Source organism: Centropristis striata, chromosome 1, assembly GCF_030273125.1.
Source record: "Centropristis striata isolate RG_2023a ecotype Rhode Island chromosome 1, C.striata_1.0, whole genome shotgun sequence".
Lineage (NCBI taxonomy): Eukaryota > Metazoa > Chordata > Actinopteri > Perciformes > Serranidae > Centropristis > Centropristis striata.
The window spans coordinates 30,199,681-30,217,485 of record NC_081517.1 but is presented as its reverse complement, the minus strand read 5'-3'; the positions used below and the strand labels follow the sequence as shown (position 1 = coordinate 30,217,485).

The 17,805-nt window shown below is 37.7% G+C and overlaps 1 protein-coding gene across 3 annotated transcripts; it reads right to left on the bottom strand.

The window, feature by feature from the left end:
• Positions 1 to 2,073: 2,073 nt before the first annotated feature.
• ankrd49 (ankyrin repeat domain 49) lies at positions 2,074 to 10,912 on the bottom strand. Of its 3 annotated transcripts, XM_059355469.1 has the most exons (4): positions 10,765 to 10,912; positions 8,854 to 9,075; positions 2,671 to 3,177; positions 2,074 to 2,511 (listed from the first exon to the last, which is right to left on the bottom strand). In XM_059355469.1, the coding sequence occupies exons 2-3, from the start codon at positions 9,067 to 9,069 to the stop codon at positions 2,701 to 2,703; spliced, it is 693 nt and encodes a 230-aa protein (XP_059211452.1). In that variant the 5' UTR covers positions 9,070 to 9,075; positions 10,765 to 10,912; the 3' UTR covers positions 2,074 to 2,511; positions 2,671 to 2,700. The 3 variants fall into 3 exon arrangements, with proteins under 3 accessions (XP_059211452.1, XP_059210098.1, XP_059210720.1); XM_059354115.1 differs by having other exon boundaries at positions 2,074 to 3,177; XM_059354737.1 differs by lacking the exon at positions 10,765 to 10,912 and adding an exon at positions 10,506 to 10,608 and having other exon boundaries at positions 2,074 to 3,177.
• Positions 10,913 to 17,805: the final 6,893 nt, after the last annotated feature.

Sequence of the window (17,805 nt, the reverse complement as noted above, 5' to 3'; positions counted from 1 at the left end):
ATATAAAGTCTGCACAGTAGGCATTTTCTGCAAGTTTTTATCTGACATTAACTCTGTGAGATAAAAAGGGCATGCTTAAGCTCCCACACAGGGCAGAGGCTCCCTGCAAGTAAATGTCTTTATTCTGTTTTACCATAACCTTTATGACGACAGATCGTTGAGTCATGAAGTTCTTACTGCATTCATACATACTATTTTTAGGATGAGAGGCTGCTAGAAACTGGCCTGGGTTTATATATTTTGATTTTATAGGAGTCACAACAAAAATTTACTCAAAAATAACATGTCTCTGTGAAAGAGTTACACTCGAAATTCAGGATGCTATCTTTGCCTTTGCTCTAAATACACATTTCCATGTACAGGCTGCAGTGACTTGTGAATGTATAACAGTTATTGGTAACAGTGCTGACAGAAAAATCAGGAGGCTCCATTAACACCAAAATATCCTTAAAAAAAAACTAAAATGTTTTTTTCCATTTGCAGTTGGAGTTATGAACAAGGCCAAGACCCAAAATGACACTCTAATCCCGCCCAAACGACACCACACTCCACATCTGTCACAATGTATTACATTGACGCATGACTTCTAGATCATCATCCAAGAAAGCACATATTCTCTATACTTTATTACGATATTTTGCACATTCCTGTAAAAAACTGTAAAGCTCCTAATTCTTTATTTCTTCTTGTACATATTGCATTATTATAATCACTATTCTTTACTATGTTTCTTGAGTATTGCAATACTTGGTTTCATCTTAATCATCCCTCTTTTTGTGCTTGTTGTTATGCACCAAAACAATAAGGCAACTTTGTATGTAAAAATGTACATGGCAATAAGCCGGATTCTAATTCAATGTAAATTTTATCACAGCTACCGCAATGACTAAACCAGGAGGCAGATTAAGTTATAAAAACTGGCTTTAAGATAAGATGTTTACAGAAGTTGTTTACAGGCATCTTGTGACTAAGTATCATTGTTGGCTTGTACACATGAATGAAAAGTATATTTTTGTGCTGATCTCTCTGACTAAGCTGAGCATTGTATGCACCCTCTAAATACAAGGAGACATGTTGATCTCAAACACGGAGATCACTGTATCTCTGTAATGTTTTGTGTCAGTCAGTGTATAGGAGAAAAATGTCACTGTAACCGCTTTGCCTGAATTATGCCTGCTGATGGTTCTAAAATTATACATTTAATAAAACACAAGCCCAGTCAGATTTTCATCAGGTCATAAAAAAATCCAGTGGTAGAAAGAAAATGGTTACTTTGACTTAAGTACTGTACTAAAGCACAAACTCCAAAAGAAAATGAAGTACCAGGAGTTCTATTGTACTTTCTAAATCATTATTATTTGACACCTGTGAAATGATTAGTCATTATCAGTTATTTCAATAGTATAATTATTTTAACATGCACACCCACACACACCTCCGCACACACCTTCAACTAGTTCAATAACCATTTGAGGAAGGCTTCAGCTAAACTTGAAGGATTTCTTCAACAAAAGCACATTTTTTCTTACTTTAGAAAATGATTTTTAAAACCTTGCCATTCATCTGAAATCACTCCGCATTGAATTGGAGCAAAGCTCCACTAATCAGAATTCAACTTGCAGCTGCTGCGGCAAGGAGCAACAAGTTAAAGGACTCAGCCTTTACACATGGGGCGCACGCTCTACCCGGTGAACTACAGGGGGTCTCTAATGTTCCTTTCAAGTGTTTTCTCTTTAGATCCCACAGGTTCAGCAGCCATTGATCAAAATAATTAAATATGACGACTATACCATAGACATGAAGAGGTTTACAAAATAGGTGCCAAGAGCGAACCATACATAGAGTGCCAAGACTGAACCATACAAACAAAGAATGTTCTCTTCTTTCTCTTGCACTTGTCCCTTTGGATGGAAAAAGCTGCTTTACTAAATAAAAGTCCTGAAAACCTGCACTCAGCATGAGGTCATCACCCACACATCAACTCCTCGTTAATGACCTGCTGCAACCAGATATTTCTGCTCATAGAGACTTGTCTGAGTTACTGATCTGATTTACAAGACCAATGACGCAAAGGATATGAAATTCATTTATTTTAGCGGTTCAAAAGTAAATAAGCATGGTTTTGACCATTAGCATAAACAATGCTTTAGAGGCAGTATAGAATGTCAAAGATTATAAGCACATTCACCATCATATGATTTTATATTCAAACTATAACAAGTTTTGTGCAAGTTTATACATGAAACTAGTCATATTATGAGTAAAATCAAGTAATGAACAAGCGGCAACCACCTGAAAAGAGAACACAATGCAGAAGTGCCTTAGGTGGCCATTGTAAGATTTGGACGGATTTTCAGTTTAGCATCATCCCTGCACCAGACTCTGCATTGCATCTGCCTCTGTGACTCCTCTCTGCTGGGATGTTGCTCTCTGTGCAGTCCGCTGAGTGAGGGATCTCTCCTGGGGTGGAGTCTCTGGGCTTCCCATTCAACCCAAAATGCCAATCTTAAACTGGAGTCAACAAAACAAAATAGTGACGTCATGGTGACTGTCAAATATTTTCATACAGTTTATGGTGATAAATGGTAAATGATATGATGGTCCAGTTCATGTTTTCTCTGTGCACTGTGAAATAAAACTTGATGTTCTGTTCCTGCATGCTGTACTTACAAGAAAGGAAGAGGATAAAACATCCTTCATTCAAGAGATGGGTACCACATTCACACAGTCTTCTACCATTTCAAACAGTACATGATGTGGGGTAGAACGTCGGGCCACCTCACTGGCTGTCTCTCCGCTGCTGCTCCGCAGCCCCGGCTTCAGGTGTCGCTGAGAGAGGAGGAGCTCTAATGTGTGAGGAGCGTCTGTTCTGAAGGGCGTGGTGTGAGAGGCGGCCAGGTGTAATGGCGTGAGCCCACCGTTGGTCTGGGCGTTCAGTTCGGCTCCATGTTGCAGAAGAAAACTCGCTACTGTGACACGACTCCAGCGACAGGCGCTGTGAAGGGGCGTCCAGCCATCAATGGTGCGAGGGTTGACCTTAGACCCAGCAGCGATCAAAGCCGAAACCACATCAACGTGGCCACTGTACGCTGCACGATGCAGTGGAGTGTATCCGTCCTCATCACAGCTGTGCACCAGTGACGGATCAGAAGTTAACAACCTTTGGACTGTGGAAACCTGAGAGAAAATGCAGAAATGCTACAGTCAGGAAAGGACAAACAAATAGTCTCATTAGATATATTTTTTATTTGACGAAGTCCTGTAATTGGAATAATTACTTGCTTATTTTAATCATCTTCTAGAAGAAGTTGGTACTTGGGAACTCTTTGTATATCAAGTGTTGAAAATTAATTATCTCTGGTTCAGAATTATTTGATTTTTGTTTTTGCTGGTCTGGTGGGCAAGCTTGAACCATTGATTGAATTGATTTTTATTTGATTTTCTGAAATTCTGGCAATGTGTTAATGGCGCATGTTGTGTTTAATTCCTAGAAAGGTCATGTGGTTTTTTTTTTAGGATGACAAGACAAGACATGGCAGATATAATCTCAGAGAAAATGAACCTGCAACGATATGGAAATATTTTGGACAAAAGATGTGAACCTCATTAACTTTGTTTATTGTGGTTGGCAAACCAGCATTGAGTGGCTTTACCAGGTGGAATGGAGTCATCAGTATCATTATGTTACACTCTGGAATATGATTGTTGTTTTGAGTGCAACACATATGGTATGCCAATCAGTTCCAGTGTTCAGCTTAATATCAACCCAGTTTGAACATTTTTACACCAGCCCTAACTCTAGTGTAAATCATACATCAAAACATTTAGGGCACAGTTTCTTTCTTCATCTCTAGACTGTATGGTAAACACTTCTGGATCCTGGCTATCCCTGGTTGAATGTAGTAAAAACAAGGTCTAAAAATAAAATACATTTTATTTGATACAATTGGATTGTCTGTTGCAGCTTTGTGGAAGAAAGGATTCTGATATTTACTGCTCTTAATCACAGTCTAAGCTTACATTAACATGTCAGAAAAGTTCTTTCTTGAAAACCTAAAATTTAACTTGTGGATATTCTGGCCACTATAGGTGTTGTAGAGCAGTTGTTTGATGTGCAGATCCCAGAAATGTTTTATGTTTTGTTCTCCGCTGGTATCCAGCAAGTGCTGGTTTGAGCCGTGAGGTCTGGGTTTATACTGTTTTTCTATTCTGCGTGCAGCAGAGCATGAGATATTCTTAATTTTAGTCCCTCGTATGGAGGAAACTGCCAAAACTCTATCATAAATTTCCTATGATGCAACTCAATAGCATCTTTCATTAGGCCGTGTCCAACTGGTATATTCCCATGCTTCTGTGGCTGATTTGTAACCTCGAAGCCCTGGCTGCAATTATTTTTCTCAGACTTGCCAAAGCTCCCTTGAGCCGTACACATTACACAACTGTCTTCAAGGGCTGAGTGGTACAAGTCGTGACTATGAAACACATCATCATGTGTAAAATCAGCAGAGTACCAATTTACAAGTTGTGAGAAAATTAGAATTTAAAACAACATCTTTACCTCCTGCTACTGCTTGACTGTGAGCTGATAGAGATTCAGTGTCAGACCTGCCAATTTACACCCCACCTGCGCTCCATTCAATCGGGTTAACTCACAATTATGGTAAGAGATGGGTTATATTGATATTAATATGGCAGTTTTAACTTTTAATAATGCCTCACTAGAGAGATATAATTTGTAAAAACTATTACACCTCCTCCTTCAGAGAGGAGAGTACCTTATTAGTGATTTGAGGATACAAGTGGGTTTTGTTTTAAATTAATCTAAATGCATAAATTCTTGGGCATTGCTCAAGAATCTATCATAAGGAACTGACTGAATAATTTAATTAAAATCAATTTATGTTATTTATGTTTTGCATGTTGAAAGCCAACGGTTATTGTGTACATAATGAACTGTGATTAAATGTGGTCGGGGCAGACCAAGTGAACTTAGCATTGTTTAATTATCCACAGGGTGCATATTGTTATTCATAGCCTTAATATCTTTCAGAGGTTTCAAGGCTCAGCAGACGTGTTCAGTCTTTGTCAGCTGTTTCCTCTGTGCCATTTATTGCCTCGCGGTATGCAAAGTCACACAGCTTTTCCACTATTCAGCCTAATTTTTTGCATTTATTTACAACATAATGTTGACTTTGCAGCAAAGGAAAGCTGTGTATGAAATTGTATTTAATTTCTGACTAGCTCTGCTCAAACAACAGGTTTAACATTTATTCAGAACAGAATAATGGAACCATATGAACTCCTTTTATGTTTTTTTCTTAGATTCTTACAATATCCCTATTGTCAGAAGATTATAGACGTCTGCTGTTCATAAACAGCTTTTCTGACAACCCGGGGTTCTTAACGTTTTCAATCAATAAAAAAAAAACCTTTTTAAAACCTTGTTATTATAGCAACAAAAAAAATTGATAAAAAGATGTTTTCCCGTTTTTGATTAAGAGTATTAATTTGTTTTTTTGCAAAGAAGAAAGAAGAAGAAAAGGCTACAAAAAGAATATCTGAAAATCATTAAAAAAAAAAAAAAAAATTAAAAACATCCACTTTAATATGTTCAGAAACTGCTTACAAATACAAATGTGAATGTAAAGCAGGAAAATGAAAACCCTGCAGTCCAGTAGCCTGGAAACCAGATGAATCTGCCGACCTCATTTGTATTTGCTCTGGCAGATGACTCTAAGGTCCCTGCCGGGGAAATCAGCCTGTTTTATAGGAGGACTGATGTTCAGCACAATTTAGGAAACTCAGATCATACTATCAAACTAGGCAGCACTGATGAATCTGAAAATATGAATCAATATTTAGTAACTGCATTGCCTATTTCTCGCCTCAAATGTTTTACAGAAACACTTTTTTGGTGACTCTTTAGATTTAATTTGAAATAGCTTGCAGCTGCCATATTTGTCCTGCTGGAAAACAGACCAACCACCACCCCAACCTGCCTGTGTCACTCAGTGCTACATCAAGTTTTGTTGCTCTGACTGGTTGTAGGTCGAGGCATTTCTGTCTGCATCTGTTGATAACGACCCTTAGAAATTGGAAATTAACTGAGAGGTTCCAGACTAAAAGGCATCTGTGAATGAATGTGGCAATGGCAGGCGAGCAGTCCAGACTACTTAGGTAATTTAATTTTTCAGTCAAAAACTCAAACCAATGCCTGTTTCCAGCTTTCTTTTATTATTCTATTTAATTGGGGTTTGATTGTTGTTAAAAAAAAAGAAAAAGATATGTAGCTTCCTGAGGTTAGAAAATGTGTGGTTTTGACTTGCGACTAATGGCTTTCTCTTTACAGAGATCTTTTTGTACAGAAAAAATTGAATAAATAATCTTCCAACTGAGTCAAGCCCACTTAATGGAGCAATACTGCATACTTTATTCCTAATCAGCAAGACAGCCAGTCTCTCATAAACACATTAGGTTCCAACTACTCTTCATTAAACATCATGAAATATCAAATAGTAGGCACACAAACACCAATCAACCTACTGACAGTGTTAAATAATTGCATGTTGTTTTCGCACTCTGTCTTCGTTGATAACAGTTTTAAGAACTGCTTGTTGGGGGGGTGAGGGAGGTGTGAGGACTGCAGTGGGGGGGGGTTACTACTTGTCCTTGTAATTGGGGAGCTCAATCTTTAGACCCTTTCAGACTGCCGTTTCCACCTGCAATATATATAAGCCTCTGAGGTTTATCCTTTAATCTGAATGTCCCAGTGGTGTAATGGGGTGGACCACGTGATCCCGCCTCTCTCCTGAAGATTACTGTAATGATTATATGCAGTACACTGATATAATGATTACACAAAATGAGGTGATTTTATCCATTTTGTAAATTTGTGCTTTGTATGTAACATACTACCACTTTAGGTCAGTAGAATGGTAGAAAGTATAGCTGTTGTCAAAGTTTGGTGGAGACAGATTGGAATAGGCGACAATGAGGCTTTTCCTCCTTCATTCTTGTATGTAAATGTCAAAACAATGGCATGTAGTATTATGTTTCCTTTTACAGCAGACAAACAATCAAAGTAGGGATGTTAATAATTAACTGTTAGGCAACAGTAAGGTTTTTCGACTGATTAATACTATCAGTTAAACTTCTAAACTGATTTTAAAGTTATAAGATAAAAGAAAAAAGGCTTCTTTCTCAGTGACATGTTGATTTCCCTTAGCTGTGATAAAATGACACTAAAAGGCCTAATTGCTGTAATTATTCACTCGGCTTAAATCATCACGAACTGCTTTCCTGTGAGCTTGACCTACTGCACTCTCAAATTAACACTCTCTCAATTAAAATGTACTTACCCCACACTCTTTACAGAGCAGCTCAGTGATTGGCACTTTCAGAGGGTCCTGAATGCATGACTGAGACCTCGCTGTGCTTTCATGTTTTTTTAATGTGCGTGTGTTGTTTACTTCCAGTCCAAAAGGAATCCATATTAGGTAATTGCCCATAAGGGATATGACACATTTGTGAGGCTGTTGCTTACAACTGTCTTCTGCTCGTGCATATTCAAATGGAACAAATGCCCAGTCAGTGACAGATGTTGCAGCCTACTGGTGAATGCTTTAGAAAGAAAAACTAGTAAGGGAGAAAAGAGAGAAAAGACAGAGCCACTAAAAGGCAGCTAGGATGAGGAGGTGGGAGACGGCTGGGAGCAGGACCGACAGGTGAATGACGTAAGTGATGTTTTAAAGAGTCTAGCACTGGTGCCACAAATAGAAATGTCAAGCCCTTGAGATGCAGTGTGCAGTATATTAAACCCTTTTAGTGCAGAAAATAAGATAAAAAATCTTTACATACCACATACTATGTGATTTTATGTACTGACAATTAGGCTAGTACTACTAGTAGTAGCAGTCAGTGTTACAGAGTTGTTGAAAATATAAATGTATCATCAGGAGTCTGTACAGGGTGTTTATTTTGAAAATTGCACAGCTTAACCTGTTCCGTGCAATCAAAAATAGAAAACAGAATGGAGAGACACTTTTGGGAGCCTTAAAAAAAAGTGCTGTGGTACGTCTGGTCGAATCCCTAGCATTGTTTAGAGTGGCTGTAATCAGCTCTGGAGACTGCATCTCAGCTGCACCCTTTGGAATCAACCGCTCTAAACGGCAACAGTCACATCGCAATGAACCATTAATCACCGTGAGGTGACAAACCAGATGATGGTGGAGTATCTGGTGCTAGGCAATATTTCTGATTTAGACCCAATGAACAAATATTTTTTCATGTAATGAAATGTCTGCTGTAATTAACTGGTGCTCAAAGCTCCCCATCATAGTATTCCCTACTGTCAATACCAGCTGATCCAGACCAGGTCCAAGTTGATCATTTCTCCTAAATCATATTCATAATATTCATAATGTGTGCACCTGCCTTTAGTTATTTAAAAGTGCAGCTCTTTTGTTCATAATGATCCAAAATGGACAGTATGAGGACTTCTGGGGAGCAACATGGGCTGTTTACCTTGTGCTAATATCCATAAATATTATGCAGAATCTTTTTGTAAATTATAGTTATAAGCAAGCAGTTATTTTTGTGTTAATATTCACTTTGTTCTGTATTTTAGAGAAAGAAAAGAGAGAGCCAGTGAGGAAGACAGAGTGGAAGAGATAATTACGATAAGGTCAAAGAGGTCTGAAAGGTGGGACTAGTTAAAGATAATGAGCTGCATGTCCTGATCCTGTGGCAGTCATCTCCAGCTCCTCTAGCCCCATTTAACAGCTTTAAGCACTGGTGGGGCAACGCAGGTAAAACCTTAATTCTGAGGGTATGACAGAAGATAACATCACTTACGCGATTGTTTTCTGCTGCCCACAGAATGAGCACCTTTGGTACGTCTTTGAGAGTTTCTTCTTTTTCTAGATACCACTTCTCACTCCGATCCCCCTCCTCTTCTACCTCATCCTCTTCATCCTTGCTTCCGGTCCACAGGCTACTGGTCCCTCGGGGGATCAGGTGTCCATGTGTATTCAGAAGCTCAAGCTGGTTGAAATCTTCAGGAAACTCCATCACTTTCTGTTATGGTCAGAAAATCCAAGATATAGAAAAAGACACAAAGCTATTAGACAGATATACTGACCTAAGTGACTGAGACTAAATTGAAATCAGAGAGATGAGACCAATGTCAAAAACTAAACTATTTAGAGGGTATTCATGTTTAATAATTTGACTTTCACAAGTCCTTGTTGATAATTTGATCATAGCTAATTTATATTTTCTACCTATCGTACATTTTCCTGTGACAAGCAAATGGGTTATAAGCTCTCACAAAAAAAAAAGAATCGTAAAATACAATATTGAAAGTGTGTACCATTTTATAAAATCATAAAATACAATATTGAAAGTGTGCACCATTTTATAAAATCATTCTTTAGCCCCCCCGTAGTGTTCACACCAAATCAATCTGCTGCCTAAATCGTTATCAATAGCCAGTGTGTGCAACCCAGGGCAGTCTGTACATTTCTTGTTTGGAGAAGCAGAGTACAGGCATGGAAGGTAAGCAATGTACTACCTAGGTGCCTCATTAGTTCAGATCCAAGACTGAAAGTCCTACAATAATGCACCAAACCACAATCCTAACAAACTGACAGATTGAAGCATTGGTTTACCAACAACTGCCATTGTCTGCGTGGTAAAATTACTGTTTTTGTCATAGGACTCTGGTGGCTTTGAAGAGAGTGTTATGTACTGCTGTGGACAGGGGCCACAGCAAATTTTATTTAAGCCACCTAAAACAAAATCTATGATCAGTTTATTATTTGTTAATCGCTGTCCTCAAAGGCACCCGAATCAATTTACAAAAACAGCTATTTTAACTTATAGAAAATGGGGGTGGGAGGTCTAATGTTGCCGTTGTGATTTGCACTTCAGGGCCACCGTATTAATGTCACTGCCAGCTTGTTCAGATAGCTTATTTGTGTGACTTTTGAATCTGATGTTGCAGTATAGCGTCACCCTGTTAAAATAATCGCCTAACTCATTTTTTCAAGTTTTGCAGGAAACACAAAAAACTTCACCAAAAGTGTAACATATGCCATTTATTGATCATTTCACTCAAAAAGGATGTAACAAAGGATGGCTATTGGCATAGTAATAACAATGTGTGTAAATTATGTAACCTAAGACAAATAAATGACTTAGGCAATTTTTGGAACATGCCTTTGTGACTTAAGCAAGATATGGTAACACTTTATTTTGAAGGTGTCTACATAAGAGTCACTCAAGCCTGTCAGAAACATGACATGACAATGTTCATGACACATCCCATGTCATGTTTTTGACACCTTCAAAATAAGGTGTTATAGTTAACGATAGTGTAGCATTGGCCTAAGCTAATCTGTGCTGTAGTTAGCCATCGTAAAGTAGGACGCTTAACGGTAGTTTAACGTATAACAAAGGTTCAGATGTATAATTAATATTATTACTTATAAACAGCAATTAGTTACCTTTAAACACAGCGACTATCACTGTAGCTATAGTTACCGTTATACTCAAAGTTTCAAGACCGGTGAAACCAACGTTTACGTTCACGTTGACATTAGCTTACGTTTCAACGGTTATGTTTAAAATGTTCGTTAACATTACACGTAACTGTTGGGGCTGACTGTTGAGCGATATTTTTCGTGTCAAAACAACGACAGTTCCCACACACTGTGAAGACTTAACATGTTAAAGGAATGAAAGAGAATACGCTTTAACGCTCACCTTCCAGCAAATGTATTCAAAACAAACCACCACGGTGTTTTTCTTCTTCTTCTCCTTTTAGATACCCGGCAGACTGAGCTCATGGTGGCTCATTGCTGCCTCAGAGGTTGAGATTATATTGCAGTTCAGAGTGATATATTTCCATAGATGTAAATGTAAACCAGATAGATAGATAGCTAGATAGGTAGGTAGGTAGGTAGGTTGGTAGGTAGGTAGGTAGGTAGGTAGGTAGATAGATAGATAGATAGATAGATAGATAGATAGATAGATAGATAGGTAGGTAGGTAGGTAGGTAGGTAGATAGATAGATAGATAGATAGATAGATAGATAGATAGATAGATAGATAGATAGATAGATAGATAGATAGATAGATAGATAGATAGATAGATAGATAGATAGATAGATAGATAGATAGATAGATAGATAGATCGGTCGGTCGGTCGGTCGGTAGATAGACCAGTCTGATCAGTATGTGACCTGTGTCCCAGTCTCTATCTTTTCATAATAACCGCATGAATCCCTCTATATCTGTAAATAACAATGTTCAACAACTTTTCTAAAGTAGGCCAAGTGAAGTCCTTTCTTTATGACTATTTCTCTGTAACTGTATCTCCATCCATGTGTGGGTAATCAGCTTTGTAAATGTGTAGGCCTAAAAAATCTCAAAATGCACACTGAGATTTGTGAATGTGTACAAGAACCTGCAAATATGTATTCAGAATCTGTGTGTAATCACATCTGTTATTATATAAAAGACAAACAAAAAAAATAATTTCAAATCTGTATTCATACAAGCAGCTAAAGAATTAAAATAGCCTGGAAAGCCTTTATGTAGGGCATATGTTGTATATAAAGGATTTTGATGTCATTTTAATGGTTGACCCAATGTTAATGTTGACACTTTCTTTACTTAAAGAAGTGTAAGTGAAAACACTGACTATGACTGTATATATTTTTTTATTAAATAATGGACTACAGGAAGAGTAGTGCTGGCAAAGTAATAACTAATGGGGGTTCCAACAAACAAAGAGTATGCTATATGTCTGGTGATCCACATTTAGACTTGATACATCCATTGAAAAACGAATTATTTGTCAAAAAACTGCAGATGGAGTCTTCCATTAACCTAGCAGTGCTAATGTCCCGAACCTAGTGCAGTCTTTTGATAAAAGGCAAACCTCATAAGTGTTATAAAGTAAAACAGAGTACATTAAATGGTTTTGAGGGTTTTTTATGTACAATCAATCCATCAAGTGGCTCCACAGTAAAATATAAGAAGCCACAGGCTCTAATTAGACAGCATTAGTCTACAGTGTGCAAGCAACAAGTGCAATCAGTTGTAGCCATCACCCTGGTGTTGTGTAATTAGATGGACAATAAGAGGTACAAAATGTGTAGTTTGGAACACAGTGCTCTGCAGATGTTTTTTGTCCTAATAACCATCATAATGGGAAGTGGTTTTGTTGGCCAAACCTTACGCAATTTCAACAGCTTCACAACATCAAGGTCAGGAATTGGGCTTGTAACTGGAGGGTCGCCAGTTCGACAGGTCAAGGACTTAAGTGCCCTTGAGCAAGGCACCTAACCCCCCACAGCAGTCCTCACACCTCCCTCACCCCCCCAACAAGCAGTTCTCAGAACTATTATCAGCGAAGAGTGCGAAAACAACATGCAATTATTTAACACTGTCAGTAGGTTGATTGGTGTTTGTGTGCCTACTATTTGATATTTCATGACGTTTAATGAAGAGCAGTTGGAACCTAATGTGTTTATGAGAGACTGGCTGTCTTGCTGATTAGGAATAAAGTATGCAGTATTGCTCCATTAAGTGGGCTTGACTCAGTTGGAAGATTATTTATTCAATTTTTTCTGTACAAAAAGATCTCTGTAAAGAGAAAGCCATTAGTCGCAAGTCAAAGCGACATATCTTTTTCTTTTTTTTTTAACAACAATCAAACCCCAATTAAATAGAATAATAAAAGAAAGCTGGAAACAGGCATTGGTTTGAGTTTTTGACTGAAAAATTAAATTACAAAAAAATCGAAAGAGTCACCAAAAAAGTGTTTCTGTAAAACATTTGAGGCGAGAAATAGGCAATGCAGTTACTAAATATTGATTCATATTTGATCAGTGCTGCCTAGTTTGATAGTATGATCTGTGTTTCCTAAATTGTGCTGAACATCAGTCCTCCTATAAAACAGGCTGATTTCCCCGGCAGGGACCTTAGAGTCATCTGCCAGAGCAAATACAAATTAATTCGGCAGATTCAGCTGCCATCCTAATATCCATAAAGGGAAGTAGTTTTGTTGGCCAAACCTTATGCAATTTCGACAGCTTCACAACATAGAAGTTAGGAATTGGGCTTGTAACTGGAGGGTCGTCAGTTTGACAGGTCAAGGACTGAAGTGCCCTTGAGCAAAGCATGCATATATGTGCTGCCCATTGCTCTTAAGCATGGTGTGTTCACTGGTGTGTGAATCTTAATCTTAATTTGTCAATCTCCTGCTACCAGCAAGGGTGCCAATTTTGGAAACAATTCAATGAGCTATATTTGAGGGTTGGATGGTTTGGGTAGGATTTGGATGACTTAAGTTTTGTCATTAATTGAATAACAATTCAATAACAACTTTGACTTGTTTTTTAGAGTGACCATATTGACCATCTCTGCCCACCTCAATAGACCCTCTGTAATCCAAGGTGTAAAATAAATGCATAAAACATATGCGAAATGTATACTGTAGATGTCAAAGTTATACAAACGTCTACTGTTAAAACCTGCTGTTTCATTTTTGCAGCATTTACTCCAACAATTATTATATATTACTTTCTGTGGAGATTTCTTTTCCTATTTATGGCAGCAATATGTTTTTTTAATCCATTTGGGACAATAGAATGCCTAAACATCTGTATATCCTTTGAGACAAACAAAATTTGTCAAGGGAAATAAATCATTCTGTTGTGCAAATGGTTTATTTTGGCTGAAATTTAAAATTAGACATGTAAAGTTATTTTTGTTGAAATATCACAATTTTAAGCTTCTATTTTGTTACTTTTTCTGAAACAAGTCACACATTATCTATCCAAGGACTGTTGGAAATCTGAAATTCTGATAATAATGCCTTATTTATAATTTCATAAGTATCATGTTTTTTTGGCAATTCTTTTTTCAGGAAAACATTTTCGACTTTTCAAACCTGCCGGCAGGTTTTAGGGTTAGAGGGTAGAAAATAAGATTCTGGTGTCACCAGATTCTGCTGCCAAGTACCCTTGAACCTGATTAGACCCAGAGCTATAACAGAAAGACTAAGATATCACAGAAACCAATTAAACCTTTTGTGGACTGGACAAAAGATTTTTTGAAAGCTTGCAGGGAATTGAAGGACAGCTTGAATACTTGTACTGAAAATAATTTGATTTGCATCTCCAATCAGTAAGCACAAATTAGTCACATCTCCTATTGTAATGAGTCACACATGGTGCCTACACTGCTGAAAATTATAACTAAAATGGCATCTGGATTAATTCAGAAGTCGTGTTGATGGAGCCGTAATGATACTGCTGATCCCTGATAGGGTAGTATCTGATTGATTTTCACAGCTTCAAGAATGGTAAAAGCATAAACCCAGCATAAATGAGATGAGAAGTTTTGTTTTCAAACAAAATTTTGAACTGAGCCATGTTGGTTATGAAAAAAGCTGACTCTTCAGAATGAAACAGATCACTTTCCCTATTGTTGTTAGAGACTTAGAGGAATCAGATGCTCACTGAAGTTTGGCCATCGTCCCTCAGTTAATCAGTCTGTCCATGTACCATCTCCTTGAAACAAAACTGTATGAAAACTGATATCTTTGGGAAACTGAAGCATATGATGTACGTGAAGTGTTTATTTGCCGATCTTGAGTCAAAGAAATGATGGGGCTTCTGCAGGGGGGAAAAAAAAATCAATGATACAGAGTTGTAGTGGAAAGCAGAAAATATGTTTGAGAAAATATGAGAGAACCCTCTGGCTGTGAGGCGTCAGGGTGCCCCTGAAATTTTAAAAATCAATCACTATGCTGTTCCTTTTATAGGCCAATCATTGTTGTTTTGGAAATATAAATAAATAAATAATCTCTACTTATGGATATATTTTTATTTATAGACTGTTTTTCAAATGTCAATTAAATTAGGCAAACAATATATAATGTCTTAATTATAGAGCTTTAGGGATGTTTTTGGCAGATTTTGTTACTAATAAACATACGTATTTAACATGCATGTATGAATCTTCATCAAGAAAGTGAATAAAAGTATTTCCTAAAATGTTACACCACTTTCGAAAATGATCAGCCCATTGAATGGCCGTAAAAGTTGTTATCACTACCATAGCGATGCTTCAGACAGGGGGAACTGCCCCTACCAGTATAGTAGAACAGAAGGCCTTTTGGTTCCACGTAATGGTTTGACAAGTCCATCCACCTTAACTTCCTCCCTGCATGAACTTGGTTGTTCTTTATACTACGTAACCTGACTTTTTCCATTGCTCTGCGACGGGTCCATCTGCAGTCACACAGGCTACACGGCATGTCCCCTGAGATAATTCCTGGTATAATACATCTATTTTAACCCAAACCATGATATTTTCATAAACCTAACCGAGGTTATATGCCTACACCTAACTAATTGTGTTTCGAGGGTGTGTCATGTAGATGTGTCCTGTAGTACCTGCAGATAGACACAGCTGTTTGTTCCAATCATAATTATAATGGCTATAAGAGGTCGCCCCAAGGATAAGCATAAATATAGGAGGTAGGGTCACTAGAGTCACTAGAACCAATCATGTGATGAGATGATAATGGCCCTCAGAACCTATTAGCAAATGTAGCAGGCTCCTTCTAACCCATAAATAAACATAAATATACATAATATCAATAATTTGACCCAAAATATTGGGTCAAATCCCGTTTTGTCGATTTCTTGTCTAGCTCCTCAGAAGTCACTGTGAGGACACTGAGGGCTCACTTTGCTGATTGTGTTTATATCATCAATCAGACGATGCCATATACCTAAGCAGCAGGTCAAAAAGTAAATTCTCAAAAAGTAAGTAAAATTTTATCATTGCATGAAAGTAAAAAAAAACTGAATTATTGATATGATTAATAAACAACAGGTCCCCATGTCCTCACACTTTCCACGTTTCCATTTGTCATCATTCATCACATGAATTAAGATAGCGGATATGTGTGTAATGGATTTCACACTATTATTCATTGCTTTTGTATGAATTTTTCACACAAATTATTACTTGACATGGCTTTTTAAAAGGAAATGATCGTCAGTGATTATTTGGGGCTCTTATGAAAATCCAAATCATACATTTTACTCATGTTCAGAGCTAAATTAATGGTCATATCTAGTTACAGCTCAGCAAATTTGCAGAATCATTTTTACACTAATTAGCAGGTTACCAATTCTTTGACTTGATTATCACTCCGTATTACTCCTGTTAAAAGATATTTGTACGGTTACTAACTTTAAAGAGTCATAGGATATCGGATAAATTAATTAAATAATTCTTTCCTCATTTTCATTATTAACGCTCTCCAGATGTAAATGACATTTTGATTATAATTCCCCTATAGTCACCAATTTATCATGAGACGAATATAAAATTCAAATTAAGTAACAGCAAAAAATAATTTCACAGTTCTTTTGGTAAAAAAAAAAGATCAAATGAGTAATTTGCATGAAGCAGAGCTCAAGGGAGAAACAATAATCTGTCTGTCTGTTTTTTTTTATTTTATTCAACTAACAGGAGCAGAGGCACCGGGCTGAATTCTGCTAATAGTTTGGCTGCTATAAAGCTTCCATTTGTCTCCTCACACAGCTGCCATCTGTTTCTTCACTAATTAATGTGGAAATCAACAAGTTGTTCTGCACCGCAAAAATGTGTCAGTAATATGCACTTGTTTTTTGTCAGTTATTGAGGGAGGAGTGTGAAAACGTGGGCTCTTAATGTGACCTGAGAATGTGGAATGTGTATTTTGTTCGGAAAAGCTACTCACATGCAACAAAAGGGCTCTCTATCAGGGTCAAATTTGACCTATTTGGGGCCCTATGCCAAAAATGAGTGGAGAAACCATACATATTAGTTTGATTTGTGATTTTTATAGATTATTATTTTCCTGTCTAACTCTTAAATAATTATATTAGCATTAGAAATAAGTTATTGCCTATTGAGGTCATGAATTTGAACCAATTTGCTCTGGACTTTCTCTTGGTCTTGACACCAGCCCTGTGTACAATTATGTAAAAGTTATTAATATGTAGTGTGTGCCCACGAGAATTAATCTGGGGTTTGCTTTCACTTTCGTTGAGCCAAGGAAGCCTATTTACCCTAATTTGGGATTACTCTTGCCCATGTGGTCAAAAATGACTTAAGCAGCTCTGGGGCCTCAGGGCAGTCATCCACTTTGCCCGGTTGGTAATAAATTCCTCTAACTGCAAATAAATGTGTACCTGCATGTGTTCTACAATTCTACAATGTCATTTAACAGACGCTTTTATCCAAAGCGATTTACAAAGGAGAGTAAATAAAACATAAGCAAGGATGAAGTCAAGAAACATAGCAAGAATAAGTGCTGTGGGTTAAGTTTGAGTCCATTAGGACACAGGTGCTTTATAGGTCGCAAGAGCAGTCAGTGCGATACTTGTGGTGGTCATCAGTGTAGATCATGAGTGAAGGTGTTCAGTAAAGAGTAGGGTCTTCAGTCTCTTCTTAAAGATTGATAAGGACTCAGCAGAACGGATGGGGTTTGGAAGTTCGGTCCACCACTGGGGCACTACAGAGGAGAAGAGTCTGGTTTGAGCCGCAGAGGCCTTCAGCGGCAGAGAAGCCAGACGTCTTTTGATTGAAGAGCGTAGTGGGTGGGAGGGTTTGTGGACCTGAACAAATGAGTTCAGATAGGAAGGGACTGTGCCAGTTGCTATTCTGTAGGCAAGAGGCAAGGCTTTGAATTAGATGCGGGCTGTGACCGGGAGCCAGTGCAGAGAGATGAGGA

Bases quoted from the DNA above. Each gene is read 5' to 3' on its own strand.
- ankrd49 (XM_059354115.1), bottom strand. From the start codon at position 9,069: ATGGAGTTTCCTGAAGATTTCAACCAGCTTGAGCTTCTGAATACACAT. The intron at 3,178-8,853 runs GTAAGTGATGTT...ATTTTCTCTCAG, and splicing joins GGGCAGCAGAAAACAATCGC to GTTTCCACAGTCCAAAGGTT.